We start from the raw sequence: 20,005 nt of genomic DNA, 5'->3' as shown, positions 1-20,005 counted from the left end.
ATTGAATTTGACAGGTTTTCCTTGCAAACACTGTTTTGGTCATGAAGTCCTTGCCTACACCTATGTCCTGAATGGTTTTGCCTAGATTTTCTTCTAGGGTTTTATGGTGTTAGGTCTTATGTTTAAGTCTTTAATCCATCTGGAGTTAATTTTAGTGTAAGGTGTCAGGAAGGGGTCCAGTTTCTGCTTTCTGCACATGGTTAGCCAGTTTTCCCAACATCATTTATTAAACAGGGAATCCTTTCCCCATTGCTTGTTTTTGTCAGTTTTGTCAAAGATCAGATGGTTGTAGATGGCTTGTGTTGCCTCCAAGGCCTCTGTTCTGTTCCGTTGGTCTATATCTCTGTTTTGGTACCAGTACCATGCTATTTTGATTACTGTAGACTTCCAGTATAGTTTGAAGTCAGGTAGTGTGATGCCCCCAGCTTTGTTCTTTTTGCTTAGAATTGACTCAGCATGTGGGCTCACTTTTGGTTCCATATGAAGTTTAAGGTGGTTTTTTTGAGTTCTATAAAGAAGGTCATTGGTAGCTTGAGGAGATAGCATTGAATCTATAAATTACTTTGGGCAGTATGGCCATTTTCATGATATTGATTCTTCCTAATCATAAGCATGGAATGTTTCTCCATCTGTTTGTGTGCTCTCTTATTTTGTTGAGCAGAGGTTTGTAGTTCTCCTTGAAGAGGTCCTTTACATTCTTTGTTAGTTGTATTCCTAGGTATTTTATTCTCCTTGTAGAAATTCTGTGAGCTTTCTTATAATAATGGATTTCTGAACTAAGATTCAAAAGCAGAATTACTAAAAAAAATAAAGGTTGAAAGAACTGAAAATTAAGAGAGCAGAAGCTCTGGATTTAAACTGTTCTGAGTTTGAATTCTTACTGAACAATTACTAGCTTTATTATCTATAAATTGAGGAGCAGAAATAATTCATATAATGCCTAACAAAGTACCTTATAGTAAGCTCCTGATTAGTGAAAGCTATTATTATTAATTTAACCTGGAGAAAACTAAGGCATATCTTACTAATTATCTACAAGTGGTAATTCTGTGAGGTCTGGGCTGAGTGACAAATATAAAGAAGTCCAGTTTGGCTAAGAGAAAAATATAAAGAAGTCCAGTTCTCCCCTCTCACTTTGCTACCATTCCAATCCCAACCCCCTCTCATGATAGCATTATGATCATTACCTTCCCAACTTATGCCAATCACTAAAGCATACCTGGTTTCTCTCTTTCTCTCTGAAGTTCCTGTTGTAAATCTCTACACAAAGAAATAAATTATTTTCTAAATCACACTTTCCTGGTGGCACGGAGATCATTGTTTAAGTTATCATTTTTTTTTTCATCTAATTTATACTAGCTTAGAGTAAATCAGAATGCTGTCAAGCCAGAAAAGTACTTAATTAAGTAGAGAAGGTGACAGTGAGTCAGTGTACTTTCTTGGAAAAATTACAGGCCAAAAGTTTAAGTAGGAGACCAGATTTCTAGTCTCAATTTTGGTAATAACTTACTTAGAAATTTTAGGTGAGTTGTTTAGTTGCTCTTGCCTCAAGTTCCTTACCTGAAGATGGTAAGTTCTGTGCCACTGAGACAGTGGCTTATATTAAAAAATAAATAAATAAATAAACAAAGCTGTATCCCCTACTCACTCCTGAAACCAAAATAAATTCCAGAAGACTGAACAAATATTTAACTATAAAAAGTGAAAATATATAATTTCTAAAGAGAAGGGTAAATGGATGTGTTTATACTTTTGGAATGGGGAAATTCTTCTAAAGGAAAACAAAACCAGAAGTAATAAAGGAAAATAATAAGACTACATAAAAGCTTAAGTCTTCTTTCTAGAAAAAATACTGCTATTAAAAGATGAACAAATGAAAGAGAAAATCCAATAGAAAAAAAAAGAATATGGTTGAAAAATTCACAGGAAATACAATGATCATCAAACATATGAAAAGATGTTCAACTTCACTTGTAATTAAAGATATACACATCAAAAGAAGCTATTTCAGCCTATTCAAATTGTAAAAACTAATACCTTTACAGATACTAAATGCTGCTCAAGGTAATCGAAGTGAGCATGCTTCTGTGTTGGTCAGAGTGTAAATTGGTACTTCTCTCCAGTGCTAGTTCTTGCCACCTGTCTCTGAAGCACTTCTCTCCCAATCATTCTCAGAGATGACACTCTTGCAGTATTCCTATTTTCTAATTTGGCATCCCACAGCTACTTTAAAGCCTAGGACACTATGTGCAAATAGGTACTCTGGTTTCCATCACACATAATGTCACTTCCTCTGCATTATGGAAAGTACAAATTTCCTTCAGTATGGCTCTTTTTCTCTCTCCTGCTCTTTGGAGTCTCTTCTCTGATAAACAAGTCTCACAAATTCTAATAACCTAGCCAGTGTAATTCTCAAAGAAGAGTGATTAGCAGTTGGCTGAGAGGAAGAAATGAACACTTGACTAAGCTCTTCAAATTGAAACAAAGCAAAAATTAACATTGAGGAAATTTATCTTACCACAGTTATTTTAAAGATGAAATTAAGATTACCAAATATAATAGAATACTATCTTTTGTACACAAAATTTAGCATAAACACACAAAACAATGCTTTTGTCTCCAAGGGCTATACAAATGTTAATATTTTTCACAGAGCAAAACCCATCTCATAAACCAAAAAAGGATGAACCATAGATACTTGTTACCTTTTTTTCATCTCCAGTGTGGGCCTTATTCAGAAGAAATTAAGTGCTACATGGACTCAGAGGGGGAAGCATCACACACTGGGGTCTGTCAGGAGGAAATAGGGGCAGGACAGCAGGGAGTGGGGAGTTGGGGAGAGATAGCATGGGGAGAAATGCCAGATATAGGTGATAGGGAGGAAGGCAGCAAATTCCACTGCCATGTGTGTTCCTATGTAACAATATTGCATGTTCTTCACATGTACCCCAAAACCTAAAATGCAATTTAAAAAAAAAGAAATTAAGTGCTAAATGGCATTCAATCTTACAATACATTTAGAAGTAAACTAAAACATAAAAACAAATAGAAGACTCAAGGAGTAATTATATTTTCCCTTAAACCTAAATTGATCTTGTGTCTGTATAAGAAGTAGACTAAACAATATGTATTCTAACAAGTAAACTATTTAGAGAGCATATTTTAAAAAAAATATTGTCTTATTTCCATTTAGGCAATTTAACCCTGACACCAAGGGAAGGCATTCCAAAGATGTGCTTAGTTTATTGGAAATAATGAAAATATGTAAATGTGGATTATACTATTGTCACTAAAATTTGTGAGAATTAAGCATGTCCATTTGCTTGAATGGCTACTCATTTCAATATAAAATATAATTTTTTAAAGTTTTGAGCAGGTGGAAAATGATTGAAGCATGTCAGCTATTGTTTAACAAAGGAATTGAGCATAGACTGAATAAAAACAAGATAGAAATAAACAAAAAAGAAAGATTTCTTGAAAAACCAGTAAATGTGAGAATGTCACCATGTCTTTAGAAGGTAAGAAGACAGATATATACATATAATAATAATATATTACATATATACAATAATATGATAAATCTGAAGTGGGTTGACAGCCAGAGCTGCTTTTTGAGTTTTAGGGTCATTGAGATGGAACAGAATTTGTGTTTACCAAATGTGCCATTTAGTCATACTATATATACAATATATATTATAAATAATATTATATAGTATATATTATATGAGTCATATATGGAGACATTATGTGTATATATAATATATAGTATATATATTATACACAATATGCATAATCTATATATATGTAGTGAAGTCTCTTCTTTCTAAAGAGAAGTGTAAATGGATTTGTTTATACCTTAGGAATGGGGAAATTCTACTAAAGGAAAACAAAACCAGAAGTAATAAAGGAAAATAATACTACATAAAAGCTTAAGTATTCTGTCTAGAAAAAAGTACCACTATTATTAAAAGCTGAACAAATGAAAGAGAAAATCCAACAGAAAAAGAAAGGATATGGTCGAAACATTATAATTATATGTATAATATATATACTGCCTCTCTCTATATATAATGCCTCCAAATATGACTCTTAAGATATATTTTCTTAATGATTCCTCCTTAGTGAATCTCCCTTTCTTTCTTCTAGCCTGTACTCTACCTTTGCTGTACATTCTAGAGCATTTTAAAATGTAATACCTTTGTTGAACAGCCATTTGTCCATTTATCCTCTTAAAGGACTATACCAGGGGTCCCCAAACTACTGCCCGCGGGCCGCATGCGGCCCCCTGAGGCCATTTATCCGGCCCCCCGCCGCACTTCAGGAAGGGGCACCTCTTTCATCGATGGTCAGTGAGAGGAGCACAGTATGTGGCGGCCCTCCAACGGTCTGAGGGACAGTGAACTGGCCCCCTGTGTAAAAAGTTTGGGGACGCCTGGACTATACGGTTAATGTTAGCAATAGCATAGATTGCCAATTCTCCATACAAGAAAATCTAATTGAGCTCTACTACTTCATCAGAGTGTTCATATCTACAGTTTGAGAATTCAAGACAACTAATTTTAACATCATTTTATCTCACTTTAAATGTGTCTAAATTAAGGCAAGCTCCAACTGATGGCCCGTGTGTTTCAAATAATTTACAACAAATTAAAACTATTTGTAGGTTATATGAAGCTTGTTATAAAATGATCTGATAAGTAAGGCTCTAAATGAATGATAAAACCCAAAATAGAAAAAGGAAAAAAAAAAAAATCCCAGCATGACACAAACTTAAGAAAATCAATTGCTATAGGCATCTAAAAAATTGAATTTAACTTTAGCTTTTGGTTAAAATGACATCAGTTTACTAAATTGAATATTTTTCTTAATGAAGACATTGCTTTCTAACACACAGCCTGTTTAACAGGTCACCACCATTCTCTTGTGAAGGGTGATTATTTCTAATCAACCCTCACTAGTGAACAGTTGGACTGCACCGAAAACTGATCTATTCTTGAAAACAGGCTTTTGTCTCATATAGGCAGCCTGAGGCATTTATCAATTCTTGTTTCATTTCTTTTTATAAGAGTAACCATCATTAGTGAGCTTTCTAAGGAGATAGAAAAAGCCTGAACATTAACGCCAATTAAGATACATAAAGTGAAAATGTAATTGCTTTACACTAAAGATGTCATTTTTTCAATGTTCCACAATAGCCACACGACTTCAGAAGTGTCACAATTTACATTTTCACATTTTATAAGCTATGAATTAATATCTGTGCTTCTATAAGATGAGGATGAAGGTTAAACATTAAACATTAAAATTTGGTAAAAAGTCTTCTATTTCACCCAAAAACAGATATAAACTATACCAAAAGTATAAATTATTTTCAATAGATAGGGTTTAGTAAATGCCCTAGAAATTTGCTAAGAGAGTAGATTTTAGGTGCTCTTACCACAAAAAAAAAAAAAAAAAAAAAAAAAAGAAAAAAAAAAATTGTTGGGTATGTTGACTTGCTTGACCATAGTAATCATTTCATTATATGTATATCAAAATGTCACATTGTACATCTTAATATATACCATTAATCTTTTAATTTTAAACAATAAATATGTATTATAAATAAATTTAAGGGAAGTCGAAATCTTATAAATTAAGAAAGTTTGAAACACTTTTGAAGTAAATGATGACACCTACTGGATGTTAGAAATCTTCAAATAACATTTAACCAATAATGAATCTCTTCTGCAATTTTATCTGAAACCCTCCCTGCTGGCAAGGGAAAGAAGAAAACATGGGCAAGTATTTGGATGTTCAAGTTTTTTTTAATTGCATTTTAGGTTTGGGGGTACATGTGATGAACATGTAAGATTATTGCATAGGTACACACATGGCAGTGCGGTTTGCTGCCTTCGTCCCCATCACCTATATCTGGCATTTCTCCCCATGTTATCCCTCCCCAACTCACCACCTCTGCTGCCCCTCCCCTATTTCCCCTCCACAGACCCTAGTGTGTGATGCTGCCGTCCCTGTGTTCATGTGTTCTCATTGTTCAACACTCGCCTATGAGTGAGAACATGTAGTGTTTGATTATCTGTTCTTGTGTCAGTTTGCTGAGAATGATGGTTTCTAGGTTCATCCATGTCCCTACAAAGGACACAAACTCATCGTTTTTTATGGCTGCATAGTATTCCATGGTGTATATGTGCCACATTTTCCCTGTCCAGTCTGTCATCGATGGGCATTTGTGGACATTCAAGAGTTAAAAACTCACATTCACTAGACATACCTTAGTCCAAAATAAATAAATAAATAAGGAATAAGGTAAAAGTTAGTTTCTCCTCTTCTGAATTTTCTACTTTCTTGAGATAGAAAACCAACTAGAGAATACAAGTTTAAGATCATAGATGGGTAAGGATCCAGTGAATAGGCAAAAAGATATATCTGAAGTAGGTTGACAACCAGAGTCTCTTTTTGAGTTTCAAGATCACTGAGATGGAACAGAATGTGTGCTTACCAAATGTGCCATTTATTCATTAACATTTCAGTATAAATTGTGTAATTGCTGATACCACAACCATAGATAAAATTTTTAGTAAAAAAGTGAAAGAAAACTACTCATTTTTTTTTTTTTTTAGACTGAGCCTTGCTGTCTCTCAGGCTGCAGTGCAGTGGCATGATCTCAGCTCACTTCAGCCTCTGCCTCCTGCCCCAGTGATTCTCCTGCCTCAGCCTCATGAGTAGCTGGGATTACAGGCACCCACCACCACCCCCCACTAATATTTGTATTTTTGGTAGAGAAGAGGTTTCAGCCTGTTGGCCACATTAGTCTCAAACTCCTGACCTCAGGTGATCCACCCATCTAGGACTCCCAAAGTGCTGGGATTACAGGCGTGAGCCACCTTGCCCAGCCAACTGCTTAAATTTTAATAGATGATCTTTGGCAAGTAATTTAAGCTCTCTGGGTTTGAATTTATTTATCTGCATTCCAAAGGTACTGAAATTAGAAAATCTCTATTAGTATCCTCTAAACTTGAATTTCTGAGAGCCTAAAAATAGTATTCCTTTAAATTTTTGCTTTAAAAGTCAGTAGAAATTTTACAAATAGAAACATAAAATGTATTATATTCCTTTTTCCCCTAGAAAGCAGCTCAATTTATTTTTACCACTGGAAATATACCTTCCATATCTACCATATCAGTGGCCACTCTTTAATTCAGTATTTTATTAGTCTTGGGCCAGCTACAAATAAACATAGGACATAGGAAGATTTGGGTCACCAAAATTACAGTTTTTCCAGAGTCAGTCTTAGCTAAGTGGCATCACCAATCCAAATAAATGTCTCATATCAATCTTAAACAAGGCTCAGAAATAAGTGCATTGATGTATTTGGCTCAGTGTAGACTTGTATTTATTTTACTCTCTGAAAATACCATCAAAAATTTCTAAAACACAGTATTTTAATAATATGCTACAAGTTTTGCATTATTATGTGTTGACAATAGTAAATAGTTTTCCAATTTTTTATTTTATGAAAATACAACAGGAGGCTGTGCGCGGTGGCTCAAGCCTGTAATCCCAGCACTTTGGGAGGCCAAGGCAGGTGGATCACGAGGTCAAGAGATCGAGACCATCCAGGTCAACATGGTGAAACCCCATCTCTCCTAAAAATACAAAAAATTAGCTGGGCATGGTGGCACGTGCCTGTAATTCCAGCTACTCAGGAGGCTGAGGCAGGTGAATTGCCTGAACCCAGGAAGCGGAGGTTGCAGTGAGCCAACATCACGCCATTGCACTCCAACCTGGGTAACAAGAGCGAAACTCCGTCTCAAAAAAAAAAAAAAAAAAAAGAAAAAGAAAATACAACAGGAATAATAATGGTAGTGGATGAGGTCAAAATTAGAGATATTTTAACAGAGAAAAAATATTTCTTACTAGTCAATCAGTATTTTTGAGATCTTATTGCATGCAAAGTAGTATATTTAGAATGTTTTTATTTAAGCACCGTGTGTGTGTGTCTCTCTGTGTGTGTGTGTGTGTGTGTGTGTGTGTATAGTTTTAAACTATGAATACACAGAACATTTGAAGACCTGTTTTATCTTGACTGTCTAGCGCTCCTTTTCTCATACATACATATTTTCTTTTGGATTCTCTCTCTTAAAATATTTTAATGTTGATGTTTTTAATCTGTAAATTTTTATATCTTTCTGTGTCATTATCAACTGATTACTAAATGGACACATTACAGTTCCTATAAATTTTGGGAGTGGTGGTAGGCATGCTTAATAGCTAGGGAAAATTAGGGAATCCTGTGGAGAATTGTCAGGCAATCAATTTTCCTAGTCATTAACAAATTAAAAAGAGAAATAAGCCAATGTAATTTCAGAAAAAAATGCTCCAATCAAATGTCTCACTTTGACAATTATGTAAAAATAAACTTTTTACTCTAGAATAATTTATCAATTTTAGAAAAATATATTGGAAAAGTAGTAAATTCTACAGAAGGTATGTAGAGTGTGATATGCTGAGAAACATTTAGGCAAAAGGAAGTAAGTATATACAAGTTTCATACAATGTGAAGAAGTTTGATGGAGTGGTTGGGGAAAAAAGGAAAAATCAAGCTTGCTTGTGTCATATGAGCAGTACAATCTAGATTCTATAGTATAAAAGGAGGGAACAATTTCTTAGGGCTGAAATGATTGAAGAAGACTTTTGTCAAAGAGGTGATATTTGAATTGGGTCTGAACAGTTTGGTAAAGATTTGATAGGTGAAGATATACAAGAATGGGGCTGCAGTCAGAGGTAATAATATTGCAAAGGCAGAGCCTAAACCAGGTTTGCTAATAAAGGACCGCTCTGCTTAATGGTTAGAAGGAAGAACATGAGGAGATGAGGAATTGGGGTCAAGAAACAGAAGAATGTTTCACACTTAGAAAATGTTCTCATGCATACATGACTATTTTTTTCAATTTAATATGATATAAATCACAGTTGCAACAGGTTAGGCCCCCCCCACAAAAAAAAGCCCCAAAAAAGAAAATTGCTGACAAATTTAAGAGGAGTTTTAGAGCTCACTGATCTGCACATTTTGCTTTGCCTCAAACCTCTAAGCTTTCAAGGCTCCTCAAGATAATTTGTTTCAACCCACTTGAACTAGGCACTATGTTCCCTGAACAAGTACAAACTTTTCCTGCTTCTGAATTTGCTATAATGTAACAGTCTACCAAACATTCTCAGGCAAGCCAAATTCCACTCCCCTCAATCAAAGATTTTGCCAAATTACCTTAGTCCTAAAAGATCCTTTCCCTCCTGTTTTATTATTGAATTTTGATTGCACCATTCAGATAACACAATCAGCTTTGATTTGTAAATAGGTATGCATCTGTTTGCTTGATCCTACAAAATTATAAAATTCCTTAAAGACAGAAGCTGTTTAATGCAACTTGGCATGCCACAGTGTTTTGCATTTTCATAAGCTAGTCTACAAAAACAAAATACAACTCAAAAATAATGCTAAATAAAAATTTATTGAACGGATGCATTCCACTGCTGACACATTTTCATTCCCTTCATTTTTCTCCTTATCCTGAAACTCAATTTTTATGCTTATCTTCTAACTGCTGGAGAATAAAATGATTGAAACATGTCTAGATTCACCCAACGATGCTTTTACCATAAGGGCAAAAAGTGACATCAGGAGCATCTAGGGATTATCCCAATAACTGTGGAAAAAGGAAGCAATTTAAATGTCGTTCTGATTTACTTAGTTGATTTAGAATGCAGCATGAAGTTAGGGGAAGGAAACCGAGCCACAGTCACGGAGGCTCACTCTACCTGATCTATTTAATTCCACACTATCAGTGCTGGGGAAGAATAAGCAATAACAATAATAATAGTAATAGTATAAAATATAATAAAAGAAAAATAATGTAATAAATATAATAATAATAATGGTTTATTCTGTGATGCTGTATTTTTGCTTGAAGGGATGGTTTGACACTCTGTAGTAGATATAGTGTTTATCTCTTAAACTGATTATTTCTAAATTTTTAACCTACATGAACACAAATAAATTTTTCCTAAAGCAACTGTTCAAAAGGTTAACTTTCTTTTTTTATTAATCTTCCAGGACAAGGATTTGGGCTGTTGCTTAGGAGTGCTTTTAAACACAGGTAGCTCTTACAACAACCACATCAAGGTGCCTCTTCTTTGGGGAATTAGATCCTCTATTTAAACCATATTTATTCCCAAGAAATTTGTTCACCAATCTTTACCTCAACGCTGAAACCTTTAGGTCTCAGGAACTGACACTGAAAGGCACCTATAAGCCTCTCTTACAGTCGAAAGCCCCCTGAATATGACTGGAACTAGAGTGACGCTGTGGAGACATTCTCCTTTGGCAAAAATTTTAAAGGGCCACCTAGAAACTCAGTAATTAAGATACTTAATATTTTAAGACAATGTTTTTAAATATCAAAATTATTGCCAAAAAGTCCACGATTAGCCAAATATCAAAAATTTAAATAAAGACAGGATCCTACCCTGCACTTGCATAACTCACCACATTCGCGTCATCTTTGCCTCCTGGGTTTTTGTCACAAGCTTAAATTTTGTGCCTGAGGTGAGTACCTCAATTGCTTTATGCTAGTCTAGGTTCTGAGTCATAAACGCTTTCGTGGATAGCACCTTCTTGAGTCCTTTCACTAAATGCCACCTTCGGATTAAAAATCTATTCTCAGTGCTTTTCCTTTGGATAGATCTCTGCTATTACATATTTCCCTCGGGGTCCCGCTGAATTCTTGGTATATCCACTCCAAGTGGAATAACGGTATAGCTCCCAGTTTTGTCGCTACTCTCCACCTGGGGAAAACACGCCATTTTGGCACCCTCCTCTTGCCAGCGCCACAGTTCTGCTTTGGCGGGAAGTTCCCACACCAGAGAAACATCTCCTCTTTTCCACTCTCTGAATGAGTGCTCCTGTCGGTTCATCACCATCCCGCCAAAGGTGGCAGGGAAAGACTGGAGCCCAGACTCAACGGGTCTTAAAAGCACTTTCCTCCCTAGGAATAGGGAAAGGTGGGGGGTTTGGAGACTGTGGAGAAAGCAACCGTTGTGGCTTTCGCCTGTAGTTATAACATAAAAGAAAAAAAAAACTGATCAAGACAACTCTGGCTTTCCTGCCATTCTTATTCCTGATCGCTCAGCCCTTGCTAAGTTCGCGTGCTCCTCCACTACACCAGCGGTTAGAGCCGTCAGCGAACGAAGGCTTCGGGCAAGTTCGCGGGCCACGCCCCCCAAAGCCGGCTCCCTCTCCTTATTGGCCAGAGAGCCTGTCACTCCAATGTGGCTCCCACTCCGGCTAACCATTCACGTAGTTTGGTTGCGTCTTGGCGTGTTTAATGTTGCCAATAACGAGGGATTTTTTTTTTTTTTTTTTTTTTTTTTTTTTTTTTTTAGAGGAGAGTACAGGTCGTGCTGCAATTAGTTCATTGAAAACTCATTCGCTCTTGGAGCAGTCAGGCAGTGACTGCTTTCGGCTTTTTTCTGCTGACTAAGATCTCCTATAGAGAGCTACAACAATGCCCAAAAGAAAGGTAAGTGAAATGGAAAGACAGAAGGGGGATTAGCTGCTGAGTTACCTATTTCCTAATAGGAATAATTTATTTGTTTATTTGTTTGTTTGTTTTTAAAGCTTTTTGGCTTCTTCCATTTTGTGATGCACTGAAACGGAATGGGGGAGAAGGGCAAAGAGCAGTCGTTGTAAAGGTTTATGATGGTCTTGCATGCAACTGGTAGTTCACTTTTGGAGTGTTTTAAGGAAGAGAATCTCTTGAAAGGTGTCTCCATGCTGAATTACAAACAGCCATAGCGCTGTGCTGTCGCTTCCTACCCCAACCCCCTTCCTTCGCTTACCCTATTGGAGAACACTTCTTCCAACCACACTTCCAGGCACCAGTTTCCTCCTTTGCCTCCGGCTTTTCTCGGGGAACCGTCCCGTTTGGGGGAACGAAAGACATGGCTTTCTCCTGTATTTGCCTTTGTTCTTCCCCTTTTCTTTTCTCTTTTTTTTCTTCCCTCCTCCACTTCTTGTCAGGCCAGATGGCTATGCAATGGTAATCCTGTGCCATTAGGCGGCGCAGACTTCAAACTGTCCTAGAGAAGAGAGATTCACCGCTGTAATTAGAAACTTCAGGGGTGAGAAACCTGGACCTTTCCAAGCTCTTTAGCTAAAGGTGGGAAGATTATAAGAAAACAGTGTCGGGTAAACTTGCCGATGTTGGGGTAGCCTGGATTTGTTCACTTCAGTTATGCAGAATTGATCTGAGCCTTTCGAGCTCCACAGGTCTTCTGCAAACCCTCACTTCACAATTCCTGGCTCCTCTCAGACAGGAAACAAGTTCACCCTCGGTGTTTTCTTGCTTTTTTTTTTTTTTTTTTTCTTAGTCCCCTAAGAAGTGAAATCGAACGCTGTTTCATTGCTTGGTAAAACCGTAAACACTGTGCTAACTTAAGACATGATTGTTTTTGGATTATTCCTGTAAACAAGTCCGCCTTCCTTATTCCTAAAACATAGGAATAAGGCTGAAATTCCGCTGTGCTCTGTGGCTGTATGAATCGTGCAATAGCTTGATAATTTCCAGGCTAAAGGGCTGCTCTGATATGGAAAGCAAGTGTTTCTAATCACCATCCCCCCTTCCTGAGATTCCCGCCACTGTGCCTTTCTATACTTGTGCAGTAGGTCTTGCTGTTTTGCAGAGCTGACAGCAACCTTATAGCAGGTAGTGGCGGGAAGTTTTAAAATCGGCAGCCAGTTTCTTAGGATAAAGCACTGACTTTGTAACAAAGAGGTCCCCCCACAAAACACTGTGGGGGCTGTAATTATTGCATGCAAAACTTGAAGAGAATAGTCCAGAGTCAGTGCAGAGGGTAAGATAGGTACAATTCCATGGCAAACATAAGGCAAGAAAGGGAAATTACATGAAGCTCCGCCTTCATTTGACCCGCCCCCACATTTTTGGCTTTTACGTGTCTAAAGCAGGTGGATTTCAAAATTAGAAAGGTTTGCTTTTAGGAGACGCAATTTACACAAAAGAATGAAATTAACTATCAATTGTGTAAAGGCATGTCTTGTGCATGCACTTGCATCTTGGTGCACATTAGTAAAACAGGAGTATGTAGCATTGGTTCCTAAGAAACAACACGTGTCTACTTGAGCAGGAACCCAGGAAAAAGTAATAAGCAATTATATTCAAATTTGTAATCTTCAGGCAGTATTTTCTGATTTACATGTTTATATCAATGACCTTATTTCTGTGTGGTTTTCTCCTCTGTGTAGGCTGCAAGTCAAGGTGATTCGAAGAAGGAGGTGAGTTTCTTTACTCCTAGTAACTGTTAGGAAAAACCACTAGTTTTATAAACTTGACACACATAAGCAGCTAAAAATTAGATGCTGGTTGGTATATTTGTACTATATGAGGACCAATATGGTGTGCGAATGGGTTCTCTCAAAAATATATATCTGAATTTCGGAAGAGAGGACTTTTTAAAATTGCCATTCAGAATAAAATAAAAGGCTTTTTCACTTTTTTTTTTTTTTTTTTTTCCTGAGACAAAGTCTTGCTTTGTCACCAGGCTGGAGCTCAGTGGCGCAGTCTCGGCTCACTGCGACCTCTGCCTCCTGGGTTCGAGTGATCCTTTCGCCTCAGCCTCCCGAGTAGCTGGGACTACAGGCGCGTGGCACCACGCCCGGCTAATTTTTGTATTTTTAGTAGAAACGGGATTTCACCATGTTGGCCAGGATGGTCTCAGTCTCTTGACCTCATGATCCTCCCGCCTTGTCCTCCCAAAGTGCTGGGATTACAGGCGCGGCCTTCACTTTTTTTATAGAAATGATGGTGAGGAAATATTCTTGACAACAGAGATGTGCTAACATTTGATTTCGGTGTCGTGTGAGTTAGTCTCATTTGGTGTGTGTACTTTACAGGCTTACATATTGCTTACTTTAGAAAGTTGAGGTTCTAAATGACTGTTCATGTTATCTGAAAAATTTCTTAAAGTACTATGCAGTTTTTGTTATTGTATTGAATATATAATGGTTCTAATTTTTAGAGTATGCCATATTCTATATGTCCTACAAAGCAGGAATCATTGTTGTGTGACTATTATATTAAAGAACCGCTCAGTTTATCTTTATGGTTTTGTTAATCTAATGTCTTGGTCAATGCGTATTATTAATTTTCGTCTAATTAATGCACAATAAAAATATACTGAGTATGAGAAAAATATATAGTAAGTATTAAAAACTGCAAGCTTCTTGAAATTGTTCAGATATGGAGAGAACTTATTCCTTTTAAGCAAAATAATTTCTTTGTCACTTGGCAAGGAAAGGCCATATTTTCATTTCTAAATGTGCTCCTTACTAGCTACTGTGTTAATTTAGCCTAGCCACTTAAGATTAATTTGTGACTTTTTTCTTAGTATATAAAGTGTTCAGAAAAGGGAAAAGTCAAAACTTATATTTCTTTTACGGTATATTCTAACCAAATTCACAATTGCTTCTTTAATGACAAGATTTATGTACTGTTACACCATGTATTTTCACCTCAGTAAAAATAATTCTAGCTTTATGTATCCATAATTCTAACAGATTTTTGTTTTTCGCTTATAGCCAAAGAGAAGATCTGCCAGATTGTCTGCCGTAAGTAATCTTTTCAAAAACCAGCCCATGTATTGTGAAATGTCATTTTAAATTTTAGGACATTCTTAAACATTCAATACACAATTTATTTTTGAAGTTTTAAGAAAAACTTTCACACCAAAGAATGTGTTTTTTCCTTAATACTCAGATTTAATCATATCCATTTATTTCAATTCAGAGGTCAGATATCATTTTTAGCACTTTTTCTTCAAATATGATTTTTTTTTCCTTTTCTTTTCTTTTCCCACAACTTGATGCAGATGCTTATGCCCATTACATCAGAGGTGAGGCCCCAAAGAACATCAACTCCAAGGGTAAATATTCAACTTGGAATGTTGAAATAAATTTGCTTTTTAAAAAAAAAATAATTTTTGAAATGGCATACAGCTGATCATTTTACTTTGCTTATGTTTTGTTCGGTTAGTATATATTCTATTCTATCATATGATACATGGAAACCACTGGATGGGAAATATTTGTTCCTGTTTTGTGATTGTCCACAGGGTTTTGACATTTTCATTGGGTAGAGACAAAACAATTTCAGTTGAATAGGCCCATTAAATGTACATGCCTTTGCTATCATATAGTGACAGTACTGTTTTCCTGGGAAAACAGAAGGTGAAAACAGGAGTAACCACAAAGTTGTGCTTTGTAATAAGAGTAATAAATAACATTTGATAATATTTTACAGTTGGCAAAGTACATATAAGATAATATATAATTATATATAAAAATAAATATATATAATATATTTGCATATATTAATTTTGAATTGACACAATTGATTTTGTATGGACTTATATACTCTGGTGTTGTGGCTAACGATGTAGAAATAGAAATAATCTAAATATTTAGTTTACTGTTAATTGCCTAATACATAAGAATATTGGTTGAATTCCTGAAATCATAAAAGGTTAAGGCTATGAGGAACATTAGAGACCATCTAATCCTACCATTTTATAATTTAAGAAACTGTAAACGGTCATCATGTTCCTAAGTGAAATCCTTTATTAAAAAATATTGCTAAACTTAGGGCAATTGAAGTTTTAGTAATAATTTATATATTTAATGGTGACCAAAGAAAAGAAAGTTTATTTTCTTCTGTGTTTACTTTTCAAGTCCACTATTGTGTAAGATTACATATTCAACTTACAAGTTATTAAAACAGAAAATACAGCATATTTTCTTTTAAAAATAAAAGTAAGGCCAGATGTGGTCACTCATGTCTGTAATCCGAGTATTTTGGAAGGCCGAGGTGGGTGGATCACTTGAACTCAGGAGTTCAAGACCAGCCTGGGCAATATGGTGAATCACCGTCACTACAGAAAATACAAAAATTAGCCGGGCATGCCTTTAGTCCCTGCTGCTTGGGAGGCTGTTGTGGAAGGATCAGTTGAGCCTGGGAAGTGGAGGTTGCAGTGAGCAGAGATTGCCCCACTCCAGCCTCGGTGACAGAGGAAGACTTTGTCTCAAAAAGAAAAGAAAAGAAAAATAGTGCTAGACTAAAACATATACTATATAACCAAAGATTTTACCCTTGGTTTTGTTTCTCATGTCTTAAAGGAGTAATTACTTATATCTATATTATAGTTTACAGTTTCTAAAGCAATTTTTCATGTATTTTCTCATTTTCTCCTTATAACATCCGTGTGAGGTGGGTGGTATTACTCTCTTTTTATATATGAAAATAATAGCCTCAAAGATACTTATGCCTTTGCTCAAGATCACATCACATAAGTGGCAGAGCTAGAATTCAAACACAGGTTTTCTGGACCCTTAATCCAGTGGTCTTTTTATTACATACACAGGTTGGCAAAAAATTTTCTTGGTAAAGTCAAAGTCATCATGAATCAGTGCATTCCAAACTTGTAGATACAAAGATTGAAACACATCACCATAAGATCTTTTAAAAATATATCTAAATTGATGTTCTCACTAAAAGCATTTCTCTTAATTATTACCAACGAAGGCTTTACAATGAACACAACCCTGTTCCTCACTAATTAGACTTGAAAGAAATAGACTGACCCTCTCTAGTCAGAGGTAGTTAATAGATCAGTCTAACCTGATGTTGGCAGTTTGTCCTTGGCAGTGACTAGTCAGCATTCTAACTGGTTGCCTGTCATCTATGTCACTCAAAAGAAAATTTATTTTATTTATATCAAGGAAACATTGTTTATTTTAATGCTTCTTTAGCCTTACAATGAAACTGAAAGTATTATATGAAAATTTTGTTGCTACTAGGTTTATATGTGATTTTTAAAGCATTTGCATAAATTATTACAACAGCTGGTAGAGTAATTGTGGCCATTTAATCACACAGCAATTAAATTGTGTATTTACTTTTATTATTTTATATTGCTTGGCAGAAAATGAAGGCAGAAAGTGATATGATGGAAGAAAATGCAGATACAAGTGCCAGAGCTGTTGCTGAAACCAAGCAAGAAGCAGTTGTTGAAGAAGACTGCAATGAAAATGCTAAAAATGGAGGAGCCAAAATTGTAGAGGTATCTTCTTATGTTAACAGTTTTGTCCATTTGAAAGTTTAAGAACAGGGACAACTGAAAGGAATCTTCTTTGTCCTTTAGTTTACAAGTTGGAAAAAAGTAAGCAGTGGTTCTATAGTATAATGGTATCTAAGGAGAAAATAAAATGAATTTAAAATATGAGAATTTATAGGGACCAGTAGTACAAACAGTGGCTTAGCATTGCTCTTACTAGAACAATGCTAAAGATTATGACTTAGTACTAACATAACGACCTTCTTATTAAATACAGGCCAATTCTTTATTACTTTTGTCAGCACATGGGCTATGTGTGAAACCATTTTCCAGAAATCGTGATTTTTTTAATTTCCTCTATAGATGGCAAAGAAAATCAGTACATAAATGTTTTTAATGTTATTTTGCATATTTAATGTATACGATCTTTAGGTATTGTAGTAAAACACTAAAAATGGGATGTAGTCACCAAATCTATAAACTAAACATATGCAAATATGGAAAATCTTGTGTAAGTTATGTTATAATATAAAAATACTTTCCAAGTAATTTTTCATTAAAAAATCATTATTATAGAAACAAAAGATGTTCTTTTTCCAAGGAATATATTTTGTTTACATGCATAGTCGTCATTAAGAATTGCTGGTATAGAATAAATATATGTCATCCTTCAAGTATTTACTTTGTGCTTCTTCATATTTGAAATGAAAATTATATGACAAATGTTTTTGAATTTATTACTTCAAATATCTACTTGTAGGTATTTCTCTAGACATTTTAGTTAATCTCATTTCTTAGAATATTTTCCTCATAGTGTCATATTTTGGAGGCTTCTTTCACAGGACAATTCCTTTCTTGTAAATGCAGTATTAGTCTTTCTGTAAAATAGATACAATCCAGTGTAAGTATTTAGGGGAAGCCATTCTAAATTTATAAACAGAATCTTGGTTTTTTTTCACTATGCATACAGGAACCCACTTATGAAAAAGAAATTGTGGAAGTAAAAGAAGAAAAGATTGAAGATGCCACAGAAGAGGGAGGAGAAAAGAAAGAACCAGTGGCAGCAGAAGGAAAAAATGAAAAAGAAGATCAGAAAGGAGATGAAGAAGATCAAAACAAAGAAGAGAAAGGGGAAGATGGAAAAGAAGACAAAGATGAAAAAGGGAAAGAAGATGGAAAAGAGGATAAAAATGGAAATGAGAAAGGAGATGATGGAAAAGTGGAAGATGCAAAAGAGAAAGGCGATGGAAAAATAGGTGAAGATGGAAAAGGAAATGGAGAAGATGGAAAAGAGAAAGGAGATGAAAAAGAGGAAGAAGACAGAAAGGAAACAGGAGACGGAGAAGAGAATGAAGATGGAAAAGAGAAAGGAGACGAAAAAGAGGAGAAAGAAGTAAAAGTCAAAGAAGATGAAAAAGAGATAGAACATGAAAAAGATGAAGATGGAAATGAGGAAGAAGCTGAAAAAGAAAAAGAAGATGAAAAGGAAGAGGAAGAAGGAAAAGAGGAAGATGAGGTCAAAGAAGAAGATGGAAAAGAAGAGGAGCCTCAGAGTATTCTTTAAAACTGCCCTATATAGTTTCATAATTTGGTAACATGTACCTTCATGTTGTAAAGTGAATAGAGATAAATATTTTTATCAAAAATTTTATAAGCATAGTCTTTCTTTAGCATTGATTTAATTTCAGAACATCTTCATGCTGATTATTAGCCATAAACTTTCTAACATAAAACATTTATCTATAAATTTTGTGATTATAGTAGTGGAATATATAGAAAAAATTATGCTTTCAACTTTGCGAGTGAATTTCGTGTTGTGTAAGTTATGTGTCGGATCTTTGAATTTTAATTTTACTCTTTTATATATGTGATAATTTCACAAAGTGAGGGATCCCAAAAGAAAAAGTTTCATCCAACATTCTTGTTCTCTAGGTTGCTTTTATAAAGAAGGTGAAATATTTTCAGGTAATGCTAAGAATTAAACTTATCTTTCCAAATAGAACTTTATTATTAGCTTGGGAAAAATGAAATTGTATTTCCATTTTTAAAATAAATACAAATGTTTATTTCAGAAGGGCAGTTTTGATTATATGTAAATGCACAAATTTTACTGGATTTGTCTTAATAAAAAGACTCTTTCATGATGATTGTGTTTTGTTATATGTTCAAAGTTGTAGCTAGTGAAATATTATGCTTCATTTTTTATTGTGATATGAAAATATTCAAATTTTTCACTGAAATGAAATTAATATAACATAAATTTCACCATTTTAATTATAATAAAAATGATAAAGTATATAATTCAATGGTTGTCAGTATATTCACAATGTTGTGTCTACTGTTTAATTTCAGAGCATTATTATCACCCAAATAAAAAACAAAGTACCAATTAGCAGTCTTTCTCCATTTTCCCGCAACTCATCCCCCACATTCCAACCCTTGGCAACCACTAATCTGCCTTCTGTCTCTATGGGTTTGCCTTGTCTGAACATTTAATATAAATGGAATCACACAATATGTGTGAGGCCTTTGGTGTCTAGCAAAATGTTTTCAGGTCAATCCACGTTGTAATCTATATCATTACGGCAGGTCTCAACTCGTTTTGTTCAATGCTGTTTGGTTATAATGTTGAGAAAATAGATTCCCAGCTGGGATCACTGTTTGTGGAGTTTGCAGGCTCTCCCTAGGTCTTCATGAGTTTTCTCCAGGCATTTCAGTTTCCTCCCACATCCCAAAAAATTGTATATTAGGTGAATTGGCGTGTCTAAATGATCCCAGTATGAGGGAGTGTGGGGATGTGTGCATGCGTGAGTTCCATGTGATA

At 35.2% G+C, this 20,005-nt stretch overlaps 1 protein-coding gene across 2 annotated transcripts in view; it reads left to right on the top strand.

The window, feature by feature from the left end:
• Window positions 1-19,782, top strand: part of HMGN5 (high mobility group nucleosome binding domain 5) — a 67,440-nt gene extending 47,658 nt beyond the window's left edge. Inside the window, exons 2-7 of one of the 2 annotated variants that reach the window (XM_074391707.1) lie at window positions 11,440-11,576; window positions 13,319-13,348; window positions 14,651-14,680; window positions 14,941-14,994; window positions 17,050-17,187; window positions 18,152-19,782. In XM_074391707.1, the coding sequence (XP_074247808.1) occupies window positions 11,562-11,576; window positions 13,319-13,348; window positions 14,651-14,680; window positions 14,941-14,994; window positions 17,050-17,187; window positions 18,152-18,745 (861 nt within the window). In that variant the 5' untranslated portion in view covers window positions 11,440-11,561 and the 3' untranslated portion in view covers window positions 18,746-19,782. The remainder of the gene's footprint in view (window positions 1-11,439; window positions 11,577-13,318; window positions 13,349-14,650; window positions 14,681-14,940; window positions 14,995-17,049; window positions 17,188-18,151) is intronic. The other variant, XM_074391708.1, reaches the window with a different exon arrangement.
• The last annotated feature ends 223 nt before the right edge of the window (window positions 19,783-20,005 follow it).

The sequence above is a fragment of the Saimiri boliviensis genome, chromosome X (genome assembly GCF_048565385.1).
Source record: "Saimiri boliviensis isolate mSaiBol1 chromosome X, mSaiBol1.pri, whole genome shotgun sequence".
NCBI classification, from domain to species: domain Eukaryota; kingdom Metazoa; phylum Chordata; class Mammalia; order Primates; family Cebidae; genus Saimiri; species Saimiri boliviensis.
Note: the sequence above shows the minus strand (reverse complement) of the source record. Positions and strands in the feature narration are given on the sequence as shown.